At 49.2% G+C, this 25,509-nt stretch overlaps 1 protein-coding gene across 10 annotated transcripts in view; it reads right to left on the minus strand.

Moving 5' to 3' along the window:
* Nucleotides 1-25,509, minus strand: part of Rap1gap2 (RAP1 GTPase activating protein 2) — a 217,117-nt gene that overhangs the window by 88,320 nt on the left and 103,288 nt on the right. For 9 of the 10 annotated variants that reach the window (XR_015630591.1, XR_015630592.1, XM_087571963.1 and 6 more), the window contains 1 exon segment: nucleotides 12,944-13,028. Coding sequence is in view for 8 of the 10 variants with exons in the window: in XM_087571963.1 (XP_087428089.1) it covers nucleotides 12,944-13,028 (85 nt within the window). In the remaining 2 variants the exon portion in view is untranslated. 10 annotated transcript variants of the gene reach the window in all.

Below are 25,509 nucleotides of genomic sequence, written 5' to 3' on the forward strand. Positions count from 1 at the left end.
CAGCTGCTGTCTCCTGCCCCTCACAGCCCAGGTCTGTTGACCATGGAAGGAATACCCCAGAGGATACTCTAGAGCTCCATCTGGACACCCAACAGTGGGACAAGGGCTTGAGTGCTTCTGACCTGGTTCTCGTCCTGATCCTCCAGGTCATCTCTGAGGTAAGATCAATTCTAGTCACTTCAGAGGCCATGTCATTACCTGGACCAGACTCAGGGAACACTGGAAGAAACAGCAGGTCGTGCTGCAAAGGACTTCAGAATGCATCCCTCTGACTAGCACTGAAAGTTAGCATCAGGTTACCAAAGCCTGTCAGAGTGCAAATCCAGTCCATCCCTGAAGCTCTTGCTCCTTGATGATGCAGGTCAGACTCACTTTACCTTCTTCTCCCTCCCCTCCCGATCACTGCCACCAACGTCTGTCCTTCCATTTTCCTTTGCCCCTTCTACCTGGTTGCTTCTTCTCCCATTCCCATTTCCTTTCTTGCACATCCCTCCTGTACACCAGATAACGCTACCCAGCCATCCACCCAATACTTCTGTCTTCCATTGTAGAGCCAGTCAGCCATTGTATTAACATCTGACAATTCAGAAACTTCTCGACACCCCTGCCAAATCAAATTAGCTCAGCCCATGCTATTGCTTCACAAACCCAATTTGCTCCTGAGATGGGTTCAGCATGGTTGCCCTGTGTGATAGAGCTCCACGCTCTGGAAGGCTTCGTCCACGTGGCTGCAAAGACAAACCCACTACCCACAACCATTCCCCTCAAAAAGGAGAACACTCTCCAGGGGGTCAAGTACACAGGCACCAGTGTCTTCCCTCCAAAACCCACCGATCCTCACATTCCAAAGCAGAGAGCCAGACACAACGCAGAGGGGTGCTATTGTTCATTATTAATTTTTGTATGTTTGAAGGCTTGGTTCATTGCCAGCTTTTCAGTTTTTGAGATAAGGTCACTGTAGCCCAGGTAGACCTTAAACTCACTATATGGCCAAGGATAATCTGAAACTCAGATCCTCAGGCCCCTACCTCCCAAGTTCTGGGATTGCAGATATACACTATCGTCCCCGGCTTGGTTCTTTTTTTACAATGATCTTCCTCAAAATCTTTAGAGAACTCACGAAAAGTACTGTCTCTTCTAGGGAGGAAATCTCTCCATATACTCCAGCAATTCCTCTGAGCCACTTGGGTTTTTGCCTCATTGGATAAATGCAAGGGAAATTGAATTAGACTCTGTTTATTACAAAGACGCATAAACAGAGTGAACTCATTTATGCATGGCTCTCTGTAAGTATGTATGACACCAAGCTATCTGGATGCTCAGCAGTGGTAATACTGGATATTTCTGGATAACAGGATCATTAAGGCATTATTAACATGTTAACAATGTACTTCTTTGTCCTTAGCATTGCTTAAACATTTCACAATAAGCATACATTCATTAAAAGCAGTTGTATGAAGCTGGGTTTTGTTACTGCTTATTGCAAGAGAGACAAGTCTTAATAGAAATTCTCTAGAAGAATCCTGAGCTTTTCGTGCACATCCACATTCTAATGTGGATCAATCAAGAGGTTTCATCCATCACTTATAGGTGAGTATTTATTGGGCATCTACTGTGGACTCTGTGCATACTGGGTTCTATGGCAGCAGTAGGAACAGATAGTCCCATCCCTGACTGTGTGAGCTTTGGCTGCAAAAGGTCAGGCCTTTCCAACCCTGTTCCACTCTTCCTCTATTCAGGCAAATACAATCACATCTGCTAACAGCTACACAAGTGAAGTAAGTGTCCACCAGGCTCTGGGCCTTGCCATGCTCCCACCAGAAGCTCTCAGCGTAGAACAGACCAGACTCTATATTGGGTCAAATGTTACCCCGACCCAAAAGATATGTATATGTCAAAGGTCTGACCTTGCGCCGTCGGGGAGGGGGGGGGACTGCACATTAGCAGAGCCCATGGTGTGAATGAATGTGCATTCCTCCAAACTCATGTGTTAGAATTTAAGACCCAAGAGAATGGCATCTGGAGGTGAAGCCTTTGGGAGATTGATGACTGGCTCATGGGGGTTTTGACCCCACAAAAGGAATCAGTGTCTTATAAAGGGACTGGAGGGCACTACACAGACAAATGTAGTCATATACACAAGGGCCACACGTGGGTACACAACGGCAAGGTGCCATCTTGGAAGCAGAAAGCAAGCCTCTCCAGTCACTAAATCCACCAGCATCTTGATTTTGGATTCCCCATCCTCCAGCATGGTGGGAAACAAATGTCTGGTGTTTATAACTTACCCAGTCTAAGGCACAGAAGCACAATGGAACTGAAACAGCTCTCAAGATGCAATCACTATCCTGGACTAACTACCCAGAGGGCTCTATTCGAGGACAAATGTCCCGACGCATAGAGACACCCAGGGAAACAAGCATCCACAGAATCAGAGGCCGAGGAAGGCAAGCAGTAATGTCTAGAGTTATCACCAGCCAGAAGAACAAGCAAGGTTTCCTCACAGACTTCAGTGGGAGCAAGGCCCTGCTGACACCCTAATTTCAGACTTCTGGCCTGAAGGGCTGTGGGAGAATACGTTGCTGTTATTTTAAGCCACCCACTAAGTTTGTGGTAATTGTTACAGAGGCTCTAGAAACAGACACCCAAACATGCAAAACTCCAGCTCCACACTCAGCCAGGAGCAGGGAGTCTGCAGGAGGTCAGGGCCAGAGTGATGGAGACTACAGGTAGGAAACACAGAGTCTGCAAGAGGTCAGGGCCAGAATGATGGAGACTACAGGTAGGAGACACATACGATCTGTTGGGGCTTAGAAGGAGACACAAGCTCTTGGGGCTTGGAACTGCACCAGTGGCAACACTTCAAGAAGAAAAGAAGCCACCATCCACTGGCTTCCAAAGCCCCAGAGACTAGGCATGAGGAACTGGTCAATAACACCTGTGCACGGAGTAAGAGTAGGCTAGGGACAGAATCTGGTAGCTCCGATTGCCAAATGGTCTCTGGACAACATAGGGCAGTTGAAAGAGAAACACGAGTTTGTCATTAAAGCCACCCTATAGGTGTTTGGTTCATTGACCATGATGACAACTGCTAAAGAAACTAAAATATACCACCTGTATGGTGTCCAGATCGTCACAAAGTCCTTGCCAGTCCATGTCCTCCTTAAGCCACACAGTGACCCAATGGGCTTGGGTTAGAGCTGATCTGCAGAGTGGCACCTTTGATTCTTAAACTCTAAGATCAAGGGGAAGCAATATGATTCAGCAGATAAAGGGGCTTGCGGCTGAGCCTGACAACCTAAGTTTGACTCCTGGGACCCATAAGATGGTGGGACCAAGCAAATTCCCATAGGTTGTCCTCCCTACACACACACACACACACACACAGAGAGAGAGAGAGAGAGAGAGAGAGAGAGAGAGAGAGAGAGAGAGAGAGAGAGAAGCAGACACAGAGAAGGACAGAAAAGATAGACAGAGAGAGAGAAATTTTGAAAACCAAAGTCCAAGTTTACAGCCAAGACTCTGTGCCAGACCCAGCCAAACTCAGCACTTACTAGGGGAGGTCACTGGACCAACCACTAATTCTGAGGCAAGACAAATGGTCAGGCCTCCAAAGGCACGCGTCATAACTAGGATACACAGCCCAAGGAGCATCCCTAGGAAGACACCCTGAATATTAAGTGCTCCATCAAGGTCTTCAGAATGAGTAAGGCAGGCCAGACTGAGCTTTGACTCAGGCACCCAGTACCCAGACAACATAGTTCAGGCTGAGTTCTGCACCCCAAGCTGTACCTCACATTGCTTCCCAGAGCTTCCAATGCTCCCCACAATGTCCGCATCTGTCCAAAAACATAGGCTTGTTTCAACAAGCTGCAGAAAAGGGACTGGCCTTGGGAAATTCTTGGTGGGTACCAAAAGATGAGAAAATATGCTCCAAAGCCAATCTCAGAGCTCCCCATAGTCCTGAACAATCCAAGTCTCTCTACGATCCCCTTCCACAGGCCTCTACGAGGAAGACAGCCTTGCAGGCCCTTCCTGTCCCCACAGAAACTACCAGGAGTGTAACTCCCGCTTACATCAGAGTAGCCTTCTGAAAATTCAAGAGTTGTCCCAGGCTTCCAGAACACCACTCCACCAGGCCTGCCTCATAAGCTAAAATCTCTTACTTTTATCCTATTCCAAGCATCCCATGGATATCTGAACCTAACAGGTACAATTTAGGTCTGAGACAGTAGCTCCCACAGTATCGGCTCCTCTGATGTGGATGTCTGACAAGGCAGAGGACAGGAAGTCCTTCGAAGAAACATAGTAGCAACAGAAGAAAAGAGGTTTGAATCCCTTCCTAACCACAGCCCTAACTTTAACCTTAGCCCTAAGCTCTGCTATCTTAGGAACAAAGTATCATCTTGCAGAAAGTCTTTTTTTTTCCTGAGGGACAATACTGACACTGAAGCAGCACAAGCCAGACATGTCTGTTCTGAATGAAAATGTCAACTAAAGACAAGCTCCTGACCAGCATCCACCACGTGGGAACTCTTCCTGTCCCTACTCTACAAATGAGGAAGGTAAGGCTCAGAAAAATTCACATAGCTAAGAAGCCCCTTCATCCCTGGCAGACTGGCTCCAGAAATTGTGACATTTACTACTTTGTAAGTCTGACAAGTTTTAAGAAGCCCCTTAGAGACCAGGTCATGGGGACTGTATTGGTGTCCACATCAGTAGGAGATTATGGGACCAGTGTGAAGGTTCGGAAAGGGGGCTGGGCTGCAGAATCAAAAGAGAGCCAGTAAAGAGGTCCCCAAAGAGACAATTCAGGGAGCCCCACTGTTCTGTCCCACCCACTCAGAGGAGAAAAAGTTCAAGGTCCTGGAAGCCTAGAAACCTCAGGAAAAGTCTGCAACTGTCTCTGTACTAGGGGGTTCTTTTTGGTTTTGGTTTTGGTTTGGTTTTTTTGTCAGCTTAAAACTGCAGTCATTCAGAAAGAGAACCTCAACTGAGAAAATGCCCCCACCAGACTGCTTATCGATGATTGATGAGAGAGGGCCCTGCTCACTGTAGCTTGTACCACCCCTCAGCTAGTGGTCCTGGGTGCTATAAGGAAGCAGGCTGAGCAAGCCACGAGGAGCGAGCTGGTAAACAGCAGCCTTCATGGCCTCTGCATCAGCTCCCGCCTCCTGTCCCTGTACTATGTGAGGTTCTGCCCTGACTTCCCTCAGTGAGAGACTGTGATATGGAAGTGTAAGAAGAAGAAAACCCTTTCCTCCCCAAGTAGCTTTGGGTTGTGGTGTTTAATCACAGCTATAAACCGCCCCCCAGACAGCTTTTATTCATGATTTCTAAAAAGCAGGGCTCCTCTATGGGGCCACCTATCAGAAGACCAAGGGTCCAGAGGTAATGGAAACAGGCAAAGCTTATCCAAGCTAGGTCTGGGTTCTCTAAAGAAAAGCGATGCTGGTCTATTCCTCAGGTACAAGAACATCATTGTCATTGTCCTCGATCACCATCATAGGAGTCTGTGACAGAGCACCTGCTATGTCATGGATTACATCATGGCTGCCATTGAGCTCCTATGGGTGTGTTGTCCCCATCACTGAGGGGAAGAGATGGGAGTCCGGGTGCCTACACTGTCGCTGAGAAGATCCTCTAGCCTGTGGGGTAGTGGCTAGGATAGTGTAGGGTAATGGTTAGAACACTGGCTCTGGCACACACCTCAGGCTTGTCACTAAGCAGCTGCAGGACCCTTTAGCAAAGCTTTAGCCAAGCTCCTTCAGGAAGAGGATCCAAAAATGATTCCTGTCAAATGCCAGCTCCAAATGACTATCAGGAGCTTTCCACAGAGCTTGGTGAGACAGGATTCTGGCCATTGGGGAAGCTCTCGGGAAAGCACACTATGATCACTGCCTACTATATAAACAGGGAAGAAGGAGGAGTCGTGTTTTCAGCTCCTCAGCTAGAGAGGTGCCATGGCTGGCAGAGATGCTGTGCAATGCACGGGAGAACATCTATGGTCAGCAGGCTTCCTAAGACGTCCAAGCAATGCAATGGAGGAAGAACTCTTCTCCACAGATGACGGAACACTGGACGCCTACACGAGGATAAATGAACAGGGCCCTGACAGCAAACCACACACAAAGGAAGTAGTAGACATGGATCTGTGTTGAGCTCAGCATCATCAGGCCTTAGAAAAACACAAATTAAACACAGTGAGCTGCCAAGCACACACGCACACTGGGGTGTACATTACTGAAACACTAAAAGTTGCCAATGGTCGATGATGGTAAAAATTCAGAGCAGCCAGGACCTAATGGCACTGCCGGTGACAACTGTGCAAGCACGGACAGTCTGTCAGTTTCTAGTGATGCTTAAGACTCAGGGCAGAGGCTGGAGCTCAGAGGTGAAACACTTGCCTAGCATGCACAAGTACAGCAAGAAAAACTAATGATAGTAAAATAAAGATTTTTACCAGGCCAGGCATGGCAGCACATGCCTGTAACTTTGGCACTCAAGAGACTAAGGGAGTAAGATTATTTACAAGTTTAAGGCCAGACTAGTCTACAGAATGAGACTCAGGCCTCCTAAAGAGAAACAACAAAAAGTCCATTGCTCTTCAATGTAGTGATTCTATGCCTTGATAATCCAGGAGAAAGGAAGACACGAGTCCAGGCAGATTATACCACACAATCACGGCTTTTGACTATCAGTGCGGCCCAAACCAAAAACAACTCAGTAGTCCCTCAACCGGAACACAAGCAAACCAATTGTGGTGTCTTTATGTGACAGAATATTGCTCAGTGGTAAGGGGAGGTGGAGGGGTGGACCTGGCACCAGGAGCAAAGAAAAGTGATGGACTGGCCATAGGTCCGTGTGACAAGTTGAGGAAGGAGAGTGGTGCGTGGGCAAATAGTCTGGGCAGGGGGTGGGGGGAATAGTCTAGGGGGAGGGGGAGGGGAGCTGAACCACAGCCCAAAGGGCTCCTCAGATGCTCACTTCCTTCACACATACAAAGTGTGTACAGCTGCTTTGACCACACTGAGGGAAAGTGGGAGGAGGGATTAGTGGCCCTGGGGACAAAGCCGTGAAGGACTAACATAGGAACAGACAGTCTGCACCTCTCTCAGGAGAACCCTCAGCCCCCACCATCTTCTCCAAAGGAGAACATATGACCCAGAGTGCCTTAGAGTTTCATGAGGAGGACTTGAGAAGCTGAGCAAACGTCACAGACCAGCTACCAGCCTATTCAGGGCTGCAAGGACAACTCTGCCAGTTCAAGTCACAGCCATCTCATGGCCTAGAGAAATCAGCATCTAGGAGATGCCTTGATGGAAGAGAATCTGAGGGTCGACCCTAATTCCTACCCTCCTCAGTACAGGAGGGTCTGGCTACAGCTCCAGGGGGCAGCCCAACCTTGCTTCCTGCGGCCTCTTCCAACTCCCCCTTCATCTCCAGCACCTCCTCCTCTCTAAGAAGCCACTTTTAATCAGTGAGCTTGTCACATGCTGAGCCATCTGACTTCCTCTGCTAAGTTAAGGTCCCCTGTAGAGGCTCCTTGAGGGTCAAGGACCAGTGTGCTTCTGGGCAATCCCAGGGGAATCCACACAAAGCCAGGTACACTGTGGAGTCTGCTAAATGCCTACTGGTCCCTGTGAACACAAAAACCAAACTCGTGAGGAATAAAACCCTGGCAGCAATCCAGTGCACACCCAGGCAGCCAGCCCCCTACCCCACTCCCATCCTACCCTGCCCATCCTCAGCTTGGGAATTGGGCTCCCGTTTCAGCCCATCTGCTCAGCTTTTTCTCAGCTTCATACTGGGGGTAGGCAATCCCCTAGGAAAACAAGCTGCACAGAGGGAGAGGAGGACCAGACTAGACCTATCTATAAAGGAAATGGATCGTCAATCCCTGACCCAAAGGAGCATTCTGCACCCGAGTCACACTACCAAAGGGAACAGGTGAGCCCTTCTCTCGCCAAGCACCTGCTCAGGTGGCAGAAAAATGATTCAAGGGGCTGGAGAGGTGGTTCAAAGAGTAAAATACTTGTCGTGCAAGCACGCAGACTTGAATTCAGTCCCCAGAACACCTTAAAAAGCCGAGCCTGGAGCCAACAGCTATGGCTCAGCAGGGGAAGGCACTTGCTGCCAAACCTAATGACTTGAATTCAATCCGAGACGCAAATGATGGAATGAGAAAATCGGCTCCTACAAGTCGCCCTCTGACCTGCATGCTTCGATGTGGTACATGCACACACATACACACTCATGCACATACACATGCACACACGCATGCACACGTGCACACACAATTAAAAAAAACAAATTTAGAGCCAGTGCAGCAATGTGCATTGTTAACCTCAACTCTGGAGAGACAGAGACAGACACTGGATAAATATGATACCCTGGGGCTTGGTGGACAGCCAGACTGGCCTACTTGGCACTCTCAGCCATGAGAGACCTCGTCTCAAAAAATATCATGGAAATGAGAAGGAACTTTTAAAGAAAAGAGGCTCAGTAGGCATGCAAGGGTGAGGACAAGAAAGGGAGTGTGCTTATCAAATATCGTGTGTGTGTGTGTGTGTGTGTGTGTGTGTGTGTGTGTGTGTGTGTGTGTGCATATGAAACTATCAAGGCATAACAAGTTCAGATAAAAATATGATTGTCTGATATCACCCTAGAAACAGAAACAAAAACAGGGAGCCAAGGAAAGATCTCCTAGTTATAGGGGGTGGGGAGTGAGGAGCAAGCTGGAGAGATGGCTCAGTGGTTTAGAGCACTGACTGCCCTTCCAAAGGACCTGAGTTCATTTTCCAGTACCTATATGGCTACTCACAACCATCAATAAGCCCATTTCCAAGTGAGTAGGGCACCCTCTTCTGGCCTTCACAAGCACTACACACACAAAACACACAGGTAAAACAGCTATACACATTTAAACTTTTTTTAAAGACTGATTGATTGATTGATTGATTGATTGATTGATTGATTGATTGAAAGTACACTGTAGCTATCTTCAGACACACCAGAAGAGGGCATCAGATCCCATTACTAATGGTTGTGAGCCACCATGTGGTTGCTGGGATTTGAACTCAGGACCTCTGGAAGAGCAGTCAGTGCTCTTAACCACTGAGCCATCTCTCCAGCCCACTATACATATTCAATAAAAGAAAAGAAATTTTAGGGGTTGGGGATTTAGCTCAGTGGTAGAGCACTTGCCTAGCAAGCGCAAGGCCCTGGGTTCAGTCCCCAGCTCCGAAAAAAAAAAAAAAAGAAAGAAAGAAAAGAAATTTTAAAAGGAGGGGGAGACTCAGACAACGGCCCAGACCACACCCCTTCAACCCGGAAGTCTCAAGCTGTCCACAACAATTTAACCACCGTAAGCCAGAGGTCAAGAGCCCCAAAGACCAAGGAAGAGTCACCCCAGTAGCTCAGTGTCAGGCAGGATGACCAAACAGGCAAGGAGCGGCAGCCCTGATGGCTGAGCAGAGCCGTGGGCTCCATCTGTGCTGAACAAGTCAGTGTGCTGTGCACACTGTGGTCTTCAATCCCTGGAAAGCAGTCGCCTTCATACAATGGTGACATTTCCTAGCCGTAGAATCAAACCTAGCCACAAAACCAACCATGACAGACACTGAGAGACAAGATAGAACAGACCCCACACACAGGATCTCCAACCAGAATCTTAAGGGCAGGGCCAGTTCCCTCAGCTCCTAGGTCTAACCCTGCCTCTGGAGTCTGAACACAAAAGTCATAGGCAGGGGATTTCCTGAGCTGAGTTCAAAGCGTTTTCTTTAAGAGACAGAGTCTGGAGCTGGGGATGCCTTCTGATCCTAAGTCCAGAGTTCACCAAGGATGGTCAAGGGTCTTCCTAAGGCTCCTGACACACCTACACCCCGCCCCCTCTCTCCTTTCAGTAGGTCTCCCAGGGACTGTGTACTCCTCTGACTCAGGGTCTCCACTCCTCAGCACTGCCATCGGCTGTCACCTCACCTCTCCAGAACAGGTCTCAGTCATAACTCAGCAAACACCAGGCCTCTCTGCTCCGTGCTCCTCTGTGCAGTCCACACCATATTTGGCCTCTCCCAGCAGCTGGCCCAGCTGTTCATCCCTCACTGTGAGGTGACTACTCTTTCCCTCTGTGACTATGCCCAGCTTCTTCCACAGTACCAGCCTAAGAAGCTCTGCTCTTCCCACTCCACCTCGGCCCTAGACAGCTGCCTTCCCTGGACAACACCCCCATGAACAACCTGACCCTTCTCCTCCCTGCTGGGCTACCCCACCTCAGAAAATGCTTGCACCAAGTTACGTTGCCCCAGACCTTGAGACAATTCTTGCCTCCTCTCTTCAAATCACCTTGTCTCATCAACCTACCACCTGGGAACACTGAGTTCTATTTCCAAGTACGCCTGCTGGTGCCCTGGGCAAGACCACATGCTCTTCCCTGGTACTCCGACAGTGTCATCTGGTACATCTGCTGATTCCCACTCCGTTCTAGTTTGCACATCCTTCTCACAGCCATTAGGGCAAATGCTCACAGTCCCCATCATAGCCAGGGGGGAGGGGGGGTCACCTGTGATCTCAGTACTCAGGAGGCCAAAGCAGAGAGATTAAGAGTCAATGTTACATGGTAAGACCTTGTCTAAAACAAAACAAAACAAACAACAAAACTGCACCCTTCCAGTGCTCTTAACTAGGAAAATTTTTTTAAATCTTTAGGAAGACTTCAGGCCCAGACTCTCCAACCCAAACCCAGGATGGTCCAATGCTTCCGGTCGTTTCCAGTTCCTCTCCTTCCACCTCACCTCTGAGATCCCCAAGTTGTTCTGTGCCTCTGGTCACCAGAGATACTGGTAAGATCCAGATCCCACTGGGCAATCTGAAGCAGGGTCTGAGATTGTGTTCCTGAGAGGCTCACAGACACTGAGAGTGCGTCTGGTCCCCTTACCTCACTTGGAAGAGCAAGGGTCGTGAATGCCAATCTCCTCAACTCTCAGGGCTCAGCTGAATAGTATGTCCTCAAAGAAGCTCTGTCAGCCCACTCCACAATCTCCTCAAGTCCCACGACTTTATCCTTCCTGAGTGATAAGGAGCTTCCTCTGAGAATATTCCCAAGCTGCCTCATTCTTGCCGCTCCTTTCCCACTCTGGCTCCGTGGGTGAACAATGAACCCCAGGGGAAAAGAGACCTCAGTATCCAGTCCACCCCTGGGTCACTAAGCGTCCAGCACTGGGCCTGTGGGCTCAGCATTCCCTGTAGTGGGTCCTGTCTACTCTGAGTTTTCCTTTCAGCAGTGTTTCACGTTTCCTTCTAGGGAAATTCTCTCATTCCTTCTCTCAGTTTCCCTGGTGTAGGTCATGAGACTCAGACCTGTCCAATCACAGCATTCCATTTTCTCTAGCCAATGAGCTTCCTCCCTAGGACTCTGTCAGAACCACTGGGGGGGAAAGCTATTCTTTTTCCACGAGAGCTACTTACTCCATAGGTGCTCTATGGAATCACCATCCGGCCATCACTGAAGCAGGGCTCCACAAAGAACAAAAACATCACAGAAGAAAGCGGGAGAGAGGTAGACTCGCCCAGATGCAGTCATGCCTGGGAAAGTTCCTAGGCTGGAGTGAGTAGTGTTTCTGTCACACAGGAGTCCTGACTAATGCAATATTCAAATAAACACTGGGTGTTGAATGAATTGAGTAGTCATGCGAGTGAAGCCTGCCAAGAGAACTCTCTGACTCTTCCTAGGCTTCCTCATTCTCCCTATAAACTCTTGCTGTCCGTAAGCAGAGGCAATATTCCCACGACCAACTCTGCAGAGCGAAGGGCTGAAACTCAGACTGGCGGCGTCCTCCTCAGCATTACTTTACGTCAGCCAACCACCCCAGCAGATGGGTCACGTACAACCCTGGGCTATGCTGACAAAAGTGGCCTGGCTTTGGACACCCAGGCATCCCCACCAAGAAAAGAAGAGATGTACTACTCTTGTACTCTGGCCCACACCCTGCCCATCTCTGAATGCCTGGCCCAATTAGGGCTCTGCTGCCATTGTGGCTCAGTGTGAGGTAGACATATACCATGAGATGATGTTTACCTTTTGCCTTTGGGATGCCATGGGAAAGGAGAGCCACACAGAGCAGCACGGAGGAGAAGCCAAATTGTTTCTTATGAGTCATCTCAGAACAGAGCCTTAGGCAGGACTAAGATACCAGCAGGCCTTGAGGCCTGTTGACAACTTGGGAGGCAGGAGACTTCCTCAGATCTAGTCTTTACCCAACCAAATGTGGAGGAGGAAGTTGGAGGTGTGCGGCTGATCTAACAGTCCTCCTCGAGGACAGGGTGATCATCCCATGGAAACTGAGGGGGAGACTGAAGGCAGAAAGGCATGGGAAGAGAGCACAGTCCCCTTTCTAAGAAGTGGGGGAGGTCCTAGGCATGGAATTAAAGATGGGGTTCTCTCCAAAAGAGGTTTCTTTCTGACTGAAGCCTCAGAACAATTCTCTCACAGAGACTGAAGCAACAGGCAACGTTCCCACAGAGACCAGGGTAACAAAGCCAGCCTGGAGGGGCTGATTAAATGTCATCCAAATCCTAAGGGGGTCTACTTAGTCCCTGCCTGTCTTGCATGGCAGCCCCTTTAAACACACAGCTTCCTTCCTCCAATGTGGACGCCTTGTTTTCAGTCCCATCATTCCACACGGCTTCTCACTGACCTAAGCGTCCTGCCGATCCCCCTGCCACCTGCCTGTTTCTCCACAGCCCCTTGGCACAGACACGCAGGCCTCAGTCATATTTTCCCCTCACTCCACCAGACTTAACAGGACACTGACTCCTGAAGTGTTGGACCCTCCATGGGCACCACTAGAACAGAAGCAGCTGGACCGGAAGCTAAAACAACAGCGAGACTTCACGACGCTCCCAGCATTCCCTTCCTCCCACCTCTTGACTTTGAGCCTCTTACCTTCATGGTTGGAGGAGCAGTGAGAGGAGGGGACAGTGGCCGATCTGGGAGGGTCACATCCGAGCTGTTGGCCAGCTCCTGCTTCCTGCAAAGAGACCAAAGGACACAGAAGCTGTGAGCAAGGGCCTTCATGAACCTTCCCTCTGTGATCTAAGGAGTGGCTGAGCTTGAAGACTCAGAAAGACACAGGAAACTAGAGTTGACTACATCTCTCCATTGGGATATGCTAACACCAAAAGCAGTGCAGTGCAAGGCCCTAGTCCACAGCATCCCCGAAGGATGTGTAAGTTCCCAGGTGCATGCCAGACTCTCCATGGACGAAACCCAAAACTCTGTTTTACCCAGATTCCCACATGATTCTCATGTATCCAAAGTCTCAGAACCACTCGTTCTAAAAGACACGGGACTAGGGTCAGAGGGAGGCAGGGAAAGGGGTCACCACGTGGGATCCCTTATCTTTCCCATGGGTGTCTTTGTTGTCTTGGACACACACACACACACACACACACACACACACACATACCCCACAAGGCTGGCATAGACCCACCCTTGGGAGGATAGGGCTGCCTGCTGTAAGAGCTGCAGGTAAAACTTATTTTAGTCTATGTAGGGTAGGGCCAGGTTTGAGGCAGCTAAACAGAGTTGTGTTGCCATGGAAACGCTGCTCTCACACACTCCCCACTTCCCATCTGGCCCTTGCTGGTGACCAGGGAGAGCTTGTTTGCTGTCCCATCACCAACCAGACTGCTTAGGTTGGAAGAAACTTCCACAGCAAGTTATGCAACAGGACCATCTGGGCAGAGATGGGGGATTCCCCCAGTGGGCCAGGAACCCTGATGTGCCCTGGAGGGGAAGAATGGAAAGACAAGGCAATAGTACTGAGAACTGACAGATCACAACTGAACTGTTAAACCCCGAGCTTCACAAGGGCCCCATCCTGAAGCATCCAATAGTCAGCCCATTACCCTTCGTTAAATGACCAAGACCCACCATTCCCCAGTGGAGAGAACACTCACTCTACTTCTTCCCAGTCTGTGTCCTAGTAGTGACAGCCCCAATCCAGGCCGCTCCATGAAGGAAACCCACATGCCCTAGAACCATGCTTCCTACCTTTCCAAAGAGAAATCCCAGCCCTGGAGCCTGGAGCCCAGATAGTCTAATACCGGCTGCCCAAGACCACAAGCTAGTACAATCTAACACCACTTGGGAAACCAGGCTAGAAACAGGGTCATACTGTCTAGCACAGAGCCCCTTGCTGCCCTTGCAGCCAGCCACCCACTCTGTCCTCTAAGCAGTCAGACAGGGAGGCTGGTGAACATCTGGCTTGGCGCAGAAGCCACATGATCCCACTAACCTCCACCCTGGCCAGCTCCCCTTCTCTCCTCCATCTGCCTCTGTCCTTACTTCTTCCTGCACCTTGGTAAAAGGACTTAGGATAGATGGAGACTGTTAGTGGTCCAAGAACCAGACAGGACAAGATTCACACACACACACACACACACACACACACACACACACACACACATACACACACACACACACAAGTGCAGCGGCTTTGTGTGCCTCTGGACACAAGCTACCAACCTCACTTTCCATACATCAACTCAGCTGTGGCTACTACTATGCCCTCACCTGCCTCCCATCAAAGCTGGTCCAGCACAGCCTCTGCCCTCTGCCCTCTGCCCTCTGCTCTCTGCCTTCTCCCTCTTCAAATCAGCCCTTTTTCAAGCAGCCACTGCTTCTCTTGATAAGCCCATCCCCAGAAAGCCAGAAAGAGGAAGAGGGAAGGTTGATTAAGAATGGAAAATAGCACCCTCATGTATCCTAAGACAAAGTAAGGGCACCTCCTTTGGGAGCTGGGAAGCTGGCAGAGAACAGAGAAGAGAAGAGGTAAATCTTCCACAAGAGAAGACAGGTTGCTCTGGGCTCAATTGAGAACTTCCATCCATGCTCTGGAGATGATTTATGGAGAGGACTTATGACCTTAACTGACAGCAGTCCTGGATCTGCAGGATGATGTCCTGAGACTTTCACATCACTCACTGGCGGACGCTATAAACAGCCATGCTATCTAGTTCCATGTCCACACCCATGAGGCCAGAGTAAATGCAATTACTGTCCAAGGTCTAGGAATCCCCAGCCTGTTCCCATGTACCAGCCTGCTTCCCCTGGATACTGGATGCTGGATGAGCAGCCGGGACCAGGGGATGATGAGGACCACACAAGGTAGCTTCCAATCAGAAGGATTTCCCAAGTGATAGTGGGGCAGGAGGGAACACTCATAGCCAACAGGTTCTTTCTAACTCCCAAGGTGGGTCTAGGAGTCCAGAGGGGATGGGAGATGGACACAGGATGGCTACTGTGCTGCAAAAGACTCAGGGTACACATGGGCCTTTAGCCATAAGTTAGAACCCGCCTTCCCTTGGTATATAGATAACATCAAGTATACCTAGAATAGAGGCACACTCCCCTTCCTCTCAGCACACCCTTGCTTCCATCCCTACCTCCTGTTTAAGAGCTAAATGGCTGTTGTTGGTTAAAGGGTGTCCCCTCCAAAGAGCATGTTGACATCTCCACCTGCAGCACCTATGACTAGGGCCTTATCTGACATTAGAGCCTCTGCAGATGGAGGTGAAGCCGAGGCCGTGAGCTAGGCCTGCAACATACCCAGTGCCCGTGTGAGAAGAGAAGGCACTGTAAGCTTGCAGTCCCACATCACGTGGTGCATGATGGACTTAGATGGAAGAGGGACCTGGTTGCAAACAGAGGGACGCTAAGCATCACGCCAAACGCCAGCAACCTGAAGATATAGGACCCTTCCCTGGGGCCATCAAGCCACTGTGTTCCTACTGGCATCTTATTGGATGTCAGAAAACTGAGGAAAGAAATGTGTGTTGCCTCAAGCCAGCTCTCGTACCTGGGAAGGCAATACACAAGTTCTCACATCTACCCTTGTGACTGAAAGGCCAGAATGAAGAAGGTGAACCACCAGTTCCTACCTCAACCCGGCACCCTACTCTGATCAGCTGAACCTCACCTTGTCCTGCCCTAACCCTCATGACAATGACATTTACATGTGAGCCAATGCCACCCCCCCCCCAGGACACCAGGGCCAGACCGGGTCACCAGCTGACATAAAGATAAGGTGAGAGCTGCATGCTCAGTGGAGTTCCTGTTCTTTCTCTCTCACTCAGCAAACACATCGCACATGAGCAGGTGAAATTGATGTGATTCTACCAGGGACAACCTTGACCACTCTCATTTGTTAGAAGCGAAAGGTAAATGATTACCAGAAGTAATGAGTCTCTTGTGAGCCACGGTGTTGTGAACCTGAGATTGGAAACTGCCCTCCCACTAGCCCAGGCAAACAGGAACACATGCTGTAAAGACACATGGCCCCATATTTACCCAGGGGCCCTTGGAAACACAAAGGAAGGTGCCGATGATAAGGACAGGTGGTGGGGAGGAGGAGGGAAGAGGAAGATGGAGAGAAGGCAAGGCGGGGTATTTTACTCTCCGCTGAAATACAGAAGCCTTCGAGCACTGAATGGGCAGGTCGCCCGGGGTTCCTGGAGTTGCAGCCCCACTCAGTATCTCAGCTACTGCACAGCCAAGCGAGCTAATGGTCTCCACTGGGAGATCCCAGGGCAGAGAGGAGAGTGCTGGGTGGCAAGAAGAGCCCCAACATGGCTTCAGCAAAATGCAATCTCAACAAAAGGGGCCTGGTGTAGAAGTTGGGCAGTGTCCTTGGGAGGTCCCTGTGACACCATCTCAGCATCCAGAGTCCCATGTCTCTACCCTCAAAAGGCTGTGACCCCGGCCCCTTGCCAACAGCGCAATGTCTTTTGCACATTTGTAGAGAATGCCCTACAGTTAGAATCGAGTGATTCCTGGATTCAGATTTGGCTCCTCCTCCTACTTTGTCATGTGACCTCAGCTCTGTGCCTCAACGCAAATGTAGGAGTAGTGATGTTCTGAAGGATTAAAAGCAATAGTATGGAATAAAACTATGGGGGTTGGGGATTTAGCTCAGTGGTAGAGCGCTTGCCTAGCAAGCGCAAGGCCCTGGGTTCGGTCCCCAGCTCCGAAAAAAAGAAAAGAAAAGAAAAAAAATAACTATGAAGTTCTGTACAAATAGGGACTAAGGCAATAACATCATTGCCAATATGATTCATAAAATGGTGGTCTGGGACCCGCAGGATGGCTCAGTGGGCAAAGTCACAAAGCCTGATGACCTGGGTTCGACTTCCAACCCCACATGGTAGGAGGGAAGACCCAACCCCCACAAGTTGCCTTCTGGCTTCCACCTGCAAACCATGGCATGAAGGTACACCAATGCACACATGCACACACAGAGACATGTGCACAGGTGTGCACTTAATGAAAAAAAAAAACAAGATAACAATCAGCAAACAAAAAAAAAAGTGGTGATCTCTCTCCGAATGCTGAGAGAGAAACAAGAACCTAGGCTGTTTAAATGTCTGGGAAAACACTTCATCATCTCAAATACAGCAACAGTCCTTGCCCCCGGAGATTTGCTCTCAGGATCATAACCACCCACTGGTTAATAATCAACAACAGGAAAATGCCCACCTAGTAACAGATGGCCCCGGGGCCAGGTGCAAGGCCTCCCTCCAGCGCAGAGTTCTCACAAACCTTCAGCTCCTGCCACCCTGGCTCCCCAGCCACCCCAGGGGCACTTACACTTGCTTTCCAAATTAGCCAAACTAGGGGAATACAGACAGCTGTATGCATTGAATAGCTTCTCAAGAAAAGCAAATGAAAAGGGATACAAAGCATGAGTCACGGGAGCAAAGGGTGGAAATGACCCAAATGTCCCAGCTGACAAATGGATAGACCAGACATAAGTGGTCTATAAAATGGAATATTGTTTCACCACAAACAGGAATGATGCATGGATTACTCTGTCATATGGTGAACCTTGAAAGCATAATGCTAAATGAAAACAGCCGGTCGCCGAGGGACACATATGACATCAGTGGCTCTCAACCTGTGGGTCATGACCCTTTCACAGGGGTCGCCTAAGACCATAGGAAAACACAGACATTTACATTACCATTCACAACAGTAGCAAACTTATAGTTATGAAACAGCAATGAAATAATTTTATGGCTGGGGGCCACCATGATGTGAGGAACTATATTAGAGGGCCACAGCATTAGGAAGGTTGAGAAGCACTGCACCAGATGGTTCTGTTTCCATGAGAAGTCCAGAACCAGTGAATACAAAGCCAGAATGCAGATCAGTAGCTGCCAAGATCTTTAAGGAGAAGGCAAAGGGAACACGGCTGATGGGTGGCTAAAACGTTCTAGAGCTAGACTGCCATGATGGTTGTACAACCCTGGGCATGTACTGAAGCCCGGAGAACGCCACGTACTTTTTAAAGAATGAACTTCATGGTATACGAATCATATCTCAATTTCTGGAAAAGGAAAGGGGGTGCTGGAAGTTCCTGCTGCTTAACTTCCTCTCCTGCTGCCTTTGATGCCCTGGGCCCCAACTGATGAGAGTGTTCTTGCTTTGCAGCAGAGGCCATGAACACACATGGGGCCGAGTGGGGCTTCCTTGCCACTGCCACCGCTGAAGGGCCCTTTCTGCCCCAAACCCAGCACTCATAAGCACCAGCAGCTCAGTTGTGAGTTAGGGAAAATGTTAAGAGTTCTACCTTTTCACAAGGTCCACCCTACAGAGCCAATTAGATCTGAAACAGTCTAGAAACTAGAACAGAACCAAACACTCCAAGAGAATTCAGCCTGAGGCACAGGGGAGCAGAGGAACCTTGGAAGTCAGGCTGAGCTCTGGCCCTAATGAATGGACTCTCTACTTCCTGATGTCTTTGCTCCGTCCTCTGCAGAGAAGACAGAATGGATGAGTTGACTCTTGACTTCTGTTCCCTCTACAGAACTAGTCTTCACACGAGCAGAAAATCATGTGTCACTGGACAAGCTGAGCAGAGCACACAGACAGCAGGGACTTGGTAGTGAAGGCTTCATGATCAAAGAAGTCTGCTTTGAAGCTAGGTGTGGTGGTGCATGCTTTTAATCCCAGCACTGAGGAGGCAGAGGCAGAGGCAGAGGCAGAGGCAGAGGCAGAGGCAGAGGCAGAGGCAGAGGCAGAGGCAGAGGCAGAGGCAGAGGCAGAGGCAGAGGCAGAGGCAGAGGCAGAGGCAGAGGCAGAGGCAGAGGCAGAGGCAGAGGCAGAGGCAGAGGCAGAGGCAGAGGCAGAGGCAGAGGCAGAGGCAGAGGCAGAGGCAGAGGCAGAGGCAGAGGCACAGGCAGGGAGGTCTCTGTGGGGTCCAGGCCCTGGTCTCCAAAACAAGTTCCAGGACAGACAGGGCTACACAGAGAAACCCTGTCTCGAAAAACCAAGGGAAAAAGAAGGAGGAGGAAGAGAAAGGGACAGAGAGAGGAGGAAGAGGAGAAGGGAGAGGAGGAAGAAAAGGAAGAGGAGGAGGGGGAGGAGCAGCAGCAGCAGCAGCAGCAGCTTACCAGACCACTCAAGGCTTATTCTAGTATCCAGATTTGCTGGGGTGTCTTCATGTCTGAAAATGTCTGTCCATGCTAAGTGAACAAGTTAGAGAGCCAGGCTCCAGCCAGAGAGAGACAGGCAGAACAAGAGCCCTAGTGTGAGTGTCTGAGAGGCCTGAATTTGACTCCCAGCATCAATCCTGACTAGCCATGTGGTCAGTTTATTTCTCCTCTCTGCCTGTCAGTTTCTGCATCTGAAGTGGTGTTAGTCTCCCTATCCTGCCATTTTCAGAAAGGTTTGGAAACCCCTCAACATAGTGTCTGGGTGCATACAGCAGAAACACAATAGATGACCACCGCAGCTTTGGTGGTGACGGCTATTGTCCCAACCGAAAGAAGTAAGTCTGATGGAGAAGGAGCAGGAAGCCAGCCAGAGAGCAGAGGTGGACAGATATAAAATCTGGGTGACCTGGATGTGGGTGCTCCAAAGTCTAGGATATGAGAGCCCCCACTGCTGCCTTGGTCAAAGACAGAAAGGGGCACCCAGATGCCACAAGTGTATACAGGGGCTGGGGCCCTAACATCTATCCTGCCACACTGGGGTCAATGTGGAAGGAGGGCAGGATCCCAGTAGAACTGACAGGAATGAGAGGGCACAGTGGAGGAAGCGGGCAGATTCTGCCCCCCGGTACAGGAAGGCACAGGTATTACTCACATATGGACACCCAGCAGGGTTGACCTAGGTGTTTCATCCCATCCTCATGCACAGTCTAAGGTCACCACAGAGATTCAGAGCATAAGGCTGAACCCTCGGTGACTTGAATCTCCCCCAAACGGCAACCCACTCCACCCCAATTCAATTCCATGGTTCATGGATATGGAGACCAGCAGCACCCGGGAGAAACCCGGGAGATGTTATCCGATAGCCTAATTATAAAGCCAGAGAAAAGCAGATGCCTCTCTCTCTCTCTTCAGAAGTCAGCTTCAGCTGAGCATGCCAGAAAGGAGCAGCCACGACCCCACAAGAGTATGTCAGGAAGGACTACACATTTATAGACGGACATTCACAAAACACCGACTGAATGGCAGGAGCTGGGTAAAGCAAGAGAAGAAGAGGGAGCTACTGGAGTTTACAGGTTCCCATAAGTGCACCAACAGCAGAGGCCCGTGCTGGGGAGGAGGGGAGACAGGGCTTCACAGGAGATCATTATGTATGCTAGGCATAGACTGTACTAAAACCCACACTCAAGTAGCAAGAGACATCTGCATCTGGGAACCTGGGAAAACTTGCTCAAGGCTAGATGGCTGCAGCATCTCCTCAGATGTGTTGGTTACAGATGGCGCTGCCCTTCCCTGGAGAACCTTGAAGCCCTAAACTAGGACAAGGGTAGGAGAAAAAGCAGTCAGAAGGCACAAGACACAACAGGGCCAATGAACCAGGGAGAGATAGCTGTGAGCCTCAGGTCACCCCCCGGGGGGCACCCACATAGGCGAGTCACCACTCCCTGAGAAAATGAGTCTTTGCTGAGCAAGCAACTTTCAGGGCTGACCAAAGCATGAGAGCTCACCCATGAACAGGTCCAATGAGAGCCTCAAGACCCAACATGGAAATGAGAGAGGATGGGCTTGCACCCCAGATCTCTGACACCAACTCCACTGATCCTTTCCTTCGCCATGAGTATCACTGCAGGGTATGAGGGCAAACACCAGCTTGTGCCCTTTCTGGCCCTCTAAGCTTGAGTTTGGCGAGCATAGCAAGCTGCCCCTGCATAGACAGGATGTCTGCGTTACTTCCAAATACACAAGGTGATCCAGGCAGAGATGAAAAGTGCAAACCACCCTAGTGGCACGCCATACCCATATAAAGGAAACAAAGAGATATACATTCGGAAGTACCATGAGGTCCAGGGAAAAGAGAACCCACCCTACTGGGAGATGAGCTAAGGTATCAGAGAGAATGAGGCAGCTGTCTTTCAAAGGCTGACCGCAGCAATCCACAAGGTCTTCTCATTAACTACTCACCAACATCCCGTGGAAGAAACAGTATTGGTCCCATTGTGCTGATGGGGAAACTGAGGCTCAGACATGTTAAGTAACTTGCCCAAGGTCATATTACTGGCAAGTAGCAGAGCAAGCCTTGAACTAGAGTAATCTGGTTCCAGAGTTTGTGACCCTGAACACCTCCAGCGAAAGGGGGACTTCCATACTGTACTGCTTCTTTGCATGGGTTGCATGTAACCCAGCTGGCTCCCAAGATGGGGTGGGACAAGCTGCATTGCAACACCCCAGCTTTTACAGGAACCTACTCAGAGCAGGTCATGCTGATTGTCCTTTTATGGTAATGGCTCAAAGTTGCCTTCAAGACTGCGTCCATTAAAGCAAAACGGAGCCAGTTAAAGGAAAACGTTGAGCAGGGAGGGGGTTGAGGACGGCAACGTAGGGGACATGGGTACTAAGCAATGTTAACTCTACCTGGCTGGTCTCCAAAGCAGGGTCTGGGTGCTCTGCCTGTCTCCAAGAAATGAATTTGAGGGCAGCAGAGAGGGCTGGAGGCAGAGAGAGGAAGGAAATGGGAGGAGCAGACTGTGTTCATGGCCAAGGAAACGAAAGAATCTGACTCCTAAGGCATTGAAGGCCAAAGCTGAGAGCGTTTGACTGCAGACGGTAGAAGAGAAAGACAGTCAAACAGCAAAAGGTCCAGTTTTCAGAAATACGTGTGGTGGCTGCTTTGTCCATAAGGGGAAGAACTGAGTTTGCAAAAGGGAGGTGATAGGGCAGTTGCCTCAGACACAGTGGGATGGGGAAAGCACTGGACCCTAACCAGAAGCAGATTCCAGGAGCACTGAGGTAATAGGAGGGACCATGAGAGGAGAGGAAGCCCCAGGAGAGCTGGTAGGGCTGTGAAAGCAAAGGGAACAGGAGAGAAGACAAAGTACCAAAGGAGAGTATAGCACACAAGTCACCTGCTAGACCAGGGCCCCACCTCCCCAGCACTTAAGACATCCCTACCCGGCTGCACCTGTGCCCTGCAGCCGTCACCACCTCATTTGCAAACTGCCAGCAGGGCAGCTTTCCTCACATGGTCAGCACCTCTGCTTGCCACTACCTAGCCTCAGCTGAGAACTACGTCATGGTGGGAGCAAAGGCAGCCAGCTACCAAGGTCACAGACAGCCTCAAACTCAAACACAAAAGCACAAAGTCACAAAGGCACCGGATATACATCGGTGTTTGCCCTAGCTGGCGAGCATTTCTCAACCTGGTCAGCAAGGGTGTGAGCGTTCACTTTATGATTCACTCAGCTTGGATGTATGACATTTATCACAATGAAGCTTGCAAAGAGTGATAAGTGTGTTCCTTTGCTTCCTTCAGGAAATAGAGATGGAGATATCTTGAGCTCAGACTTCTGTGATAGGCATGTCAGGCTGACCACACGCATTTATCTCATTCGCCCTGAAAGTAACAGTGAGGAAAAGGTCTGAATTGCAAAGGGTGCTCAGAAGACGGGCGACGGATACGAGATGGGAACTGCCCGTGGCATTGTTGAAGAAAGATGCAGCCCAAAAGAAAATGCTTCGTCCTAGAGAGCCCAGGAAGGCACCAGGCCCTGCACCTGAAATATAGAACCAAAAAATGAGGTAGAGAGACTGGAAGAAACTGGAAAGGCTGAACCTTTGGAGCACCTCCCCCACTCACTTCCCCACTAACCGGATGATACGCCCCAGTCCCTACCACCCTGGGAAACTGAATAATCATTGAGAAAAGATAGCATCTAGATGTCTCTGATGGGGCGATCGGCTTGCTAATAACCACTGTCACCCCCATTACTTTGAAGCCCAAAGGCAGCAAGCCAACGTCCCCCACTAAACTCCCAATTGGCGTCCCAGTGTCTCACTCTTGAACATGGAGGGAAAGCCGAGGATGACCTGAGGAAATCTCTAACATGGCACCAAAATAAACAAGAGGAACCTTAAGAAAGCAAACAATGGGAGGAAGCAGGGGGACCTTCAAAAACCACTAGGAATTCATCTCCTCGGAGAGGCAAGATGAGATGCCGTATTCGTGACACATGGAGAAAATGGTATAAAAATAAAATGGTTAGGGTACAAGAAAGAAGAGGTGGGAGTTAGTAAACTAATAGGGAGGCTAAGGTTGTAGTTAGTAGAAGAGTGGTTGCCTAGCCCTAGGAGGGGGGAAGGGAAAGAGGGAGAGAGACTGAAAATACCAAAGGACCTAGTATTTGACCAGTGAGAGTTTCAGAGGGAAAGATAATAAAACAGAACTGAGAATGGTGGCCAGAATCAATCTCTGGGTGAACCACATCTCCTGATGATGCCCTTGGAGGCCTTTTGCCTAAACCATCCTAGTTTCTCAGTTTTGACAAAGACAATGGCACTGAAATACCATTATTTGACTTCCATGGCTGAGTCACAGCAACTCTCGAAGCTTCCATCTTGACCTCTAGGAACACTTACTCTAGGGAAAGCCAGCCAGCATGTGAGGGCTGACTGCTGAGACTGCTATGCTATGCCAGTCCACCCAGAAAGGTTGTATGGAGGGAGATACCCAGTCAATTCCCAAGTGTTCCAAATCTGGGTCCCAACCATAGTCCCTGGCCTGTGAAGAAACCATCTTGGACATTTCAGGCCCAGCAGAGAACCTGGGCACTGAGCCAGAGCCAATGAATGACCTTATATATTGCCAGTGGAGCACTGCAGCCATTTCCAGCATCTGAGCCAGCAAGATGAGGTCCCAGATACAGTGAAAGAGATGGGCAGTTGGGTGGTGGTGGCACACATCTTTAATCCCAGCACTCGGAAAGCAAAGGCAGGTGGATTTCTGTAAGTTTAAGGCCAGCTTGGTCTACAGAGCAAGTTCTAGGACAACCAGGTCTACACAGAGAAACTCTGTGTTCAAGAGAAAAAGAAAAGAGAAAGAGAGAGAGAGAGAGAGAGAGGAAGACAGACAGACAGGAAGGAACAAATGAACAAACGAACGAACCAGCATGCCTCTTCAATGTGCCCTAACTGAATCCCAGCCACAGAAAATGAGAACAGTAAAATAATTATTGTATCATAATAGGAGAAAACTATCAGAGAAACAAATCAAGAAAAATTCCCATGCCTTAGGATCCTAAGCCTCTCAGTCCAGGATAATGAATGACGCAAGATCTACTCAAAGCCTCAGGACAAACAAATAAATAAAAATTCAGTGGTCCTAGGAATATGAATGCCAAGGTATATGAAATATATCAGCAGATTTTTGCAATGACAACTCTAGAATGCAAGGATATAAAACTCTTCAAAATAATTTGAATCTGCAATTTTATACCCAAACTAACTATCAACCAAACACGGGAGCTGAATCCCAATATTCTAAAACAGCTTCTTTTGGAACCCAAAGCTCTGAAAACTGTTTTTCCTTTTACACACTTTCTTGGGAGGCTGTTATTGTAAAGCAACCATCCCTTCAAAGATAGAAGGCTCTAGAGATAAGGTCTCTTGCTAGGAGAAGAAATACATAGAGTGTATAGTAGGTATAAGCTTTCAGGGGGAAAAAACTATCGAGAGGATTATAGTTGAATTAATTACAATGATAAAACAAATCAAGGCAGGCACATAGAAACCTGTGTTACTTTGGAAACCCAGAAACATGAATTAATCCATAATTCTAAGAAAAATAGTTACCCAGGAAAAAAATTTAATTGGAGTTTGTTCCATGGTTTGCTAATGATATTTACACTGTGGTGATTAATATGCAATGACTATCGGATGGACCAATAGATGCTGCCAGTGGGAGGACATGCTATGTGTTGAGGAGTCTGTCTCTTGGCCACTCCATCATTTCACTCTAAAATCATCTCCCAAATCTTAGCTCTTCTGAACAAGCTAGCAGTGACATATCAGATAAGGGGTTTCTATCTCTGGTTGAAACTAACTGTCCTGGTGGTGATGACTCAGCACCTCAAGGTAACGGTGTCTGGTAACTGTGTCTGGTCTAGTCAATGGACAAGTTACTCCTTATCTGTGACCGTTCCACTCGTTAGAGGGACAGACACTTAAGCTGTTTCTTCACTCTGA

The sequence above is a fragment of the Rattus norvegicus genome, chromosome 10, assembly GCF_021556685.1.
Source record: "Rattus norvegicus strain SHRSP/BbbUtx chromosome 10, alternate assembly SHRSP_T2T, whole genome shotgun sequence".
NCBI classification, from domain to species: Eukaryota; Metazoa; Chordata; class Mammalia; order Rodentia; family Muridae; genus Rattus; species Rattus norvegicus.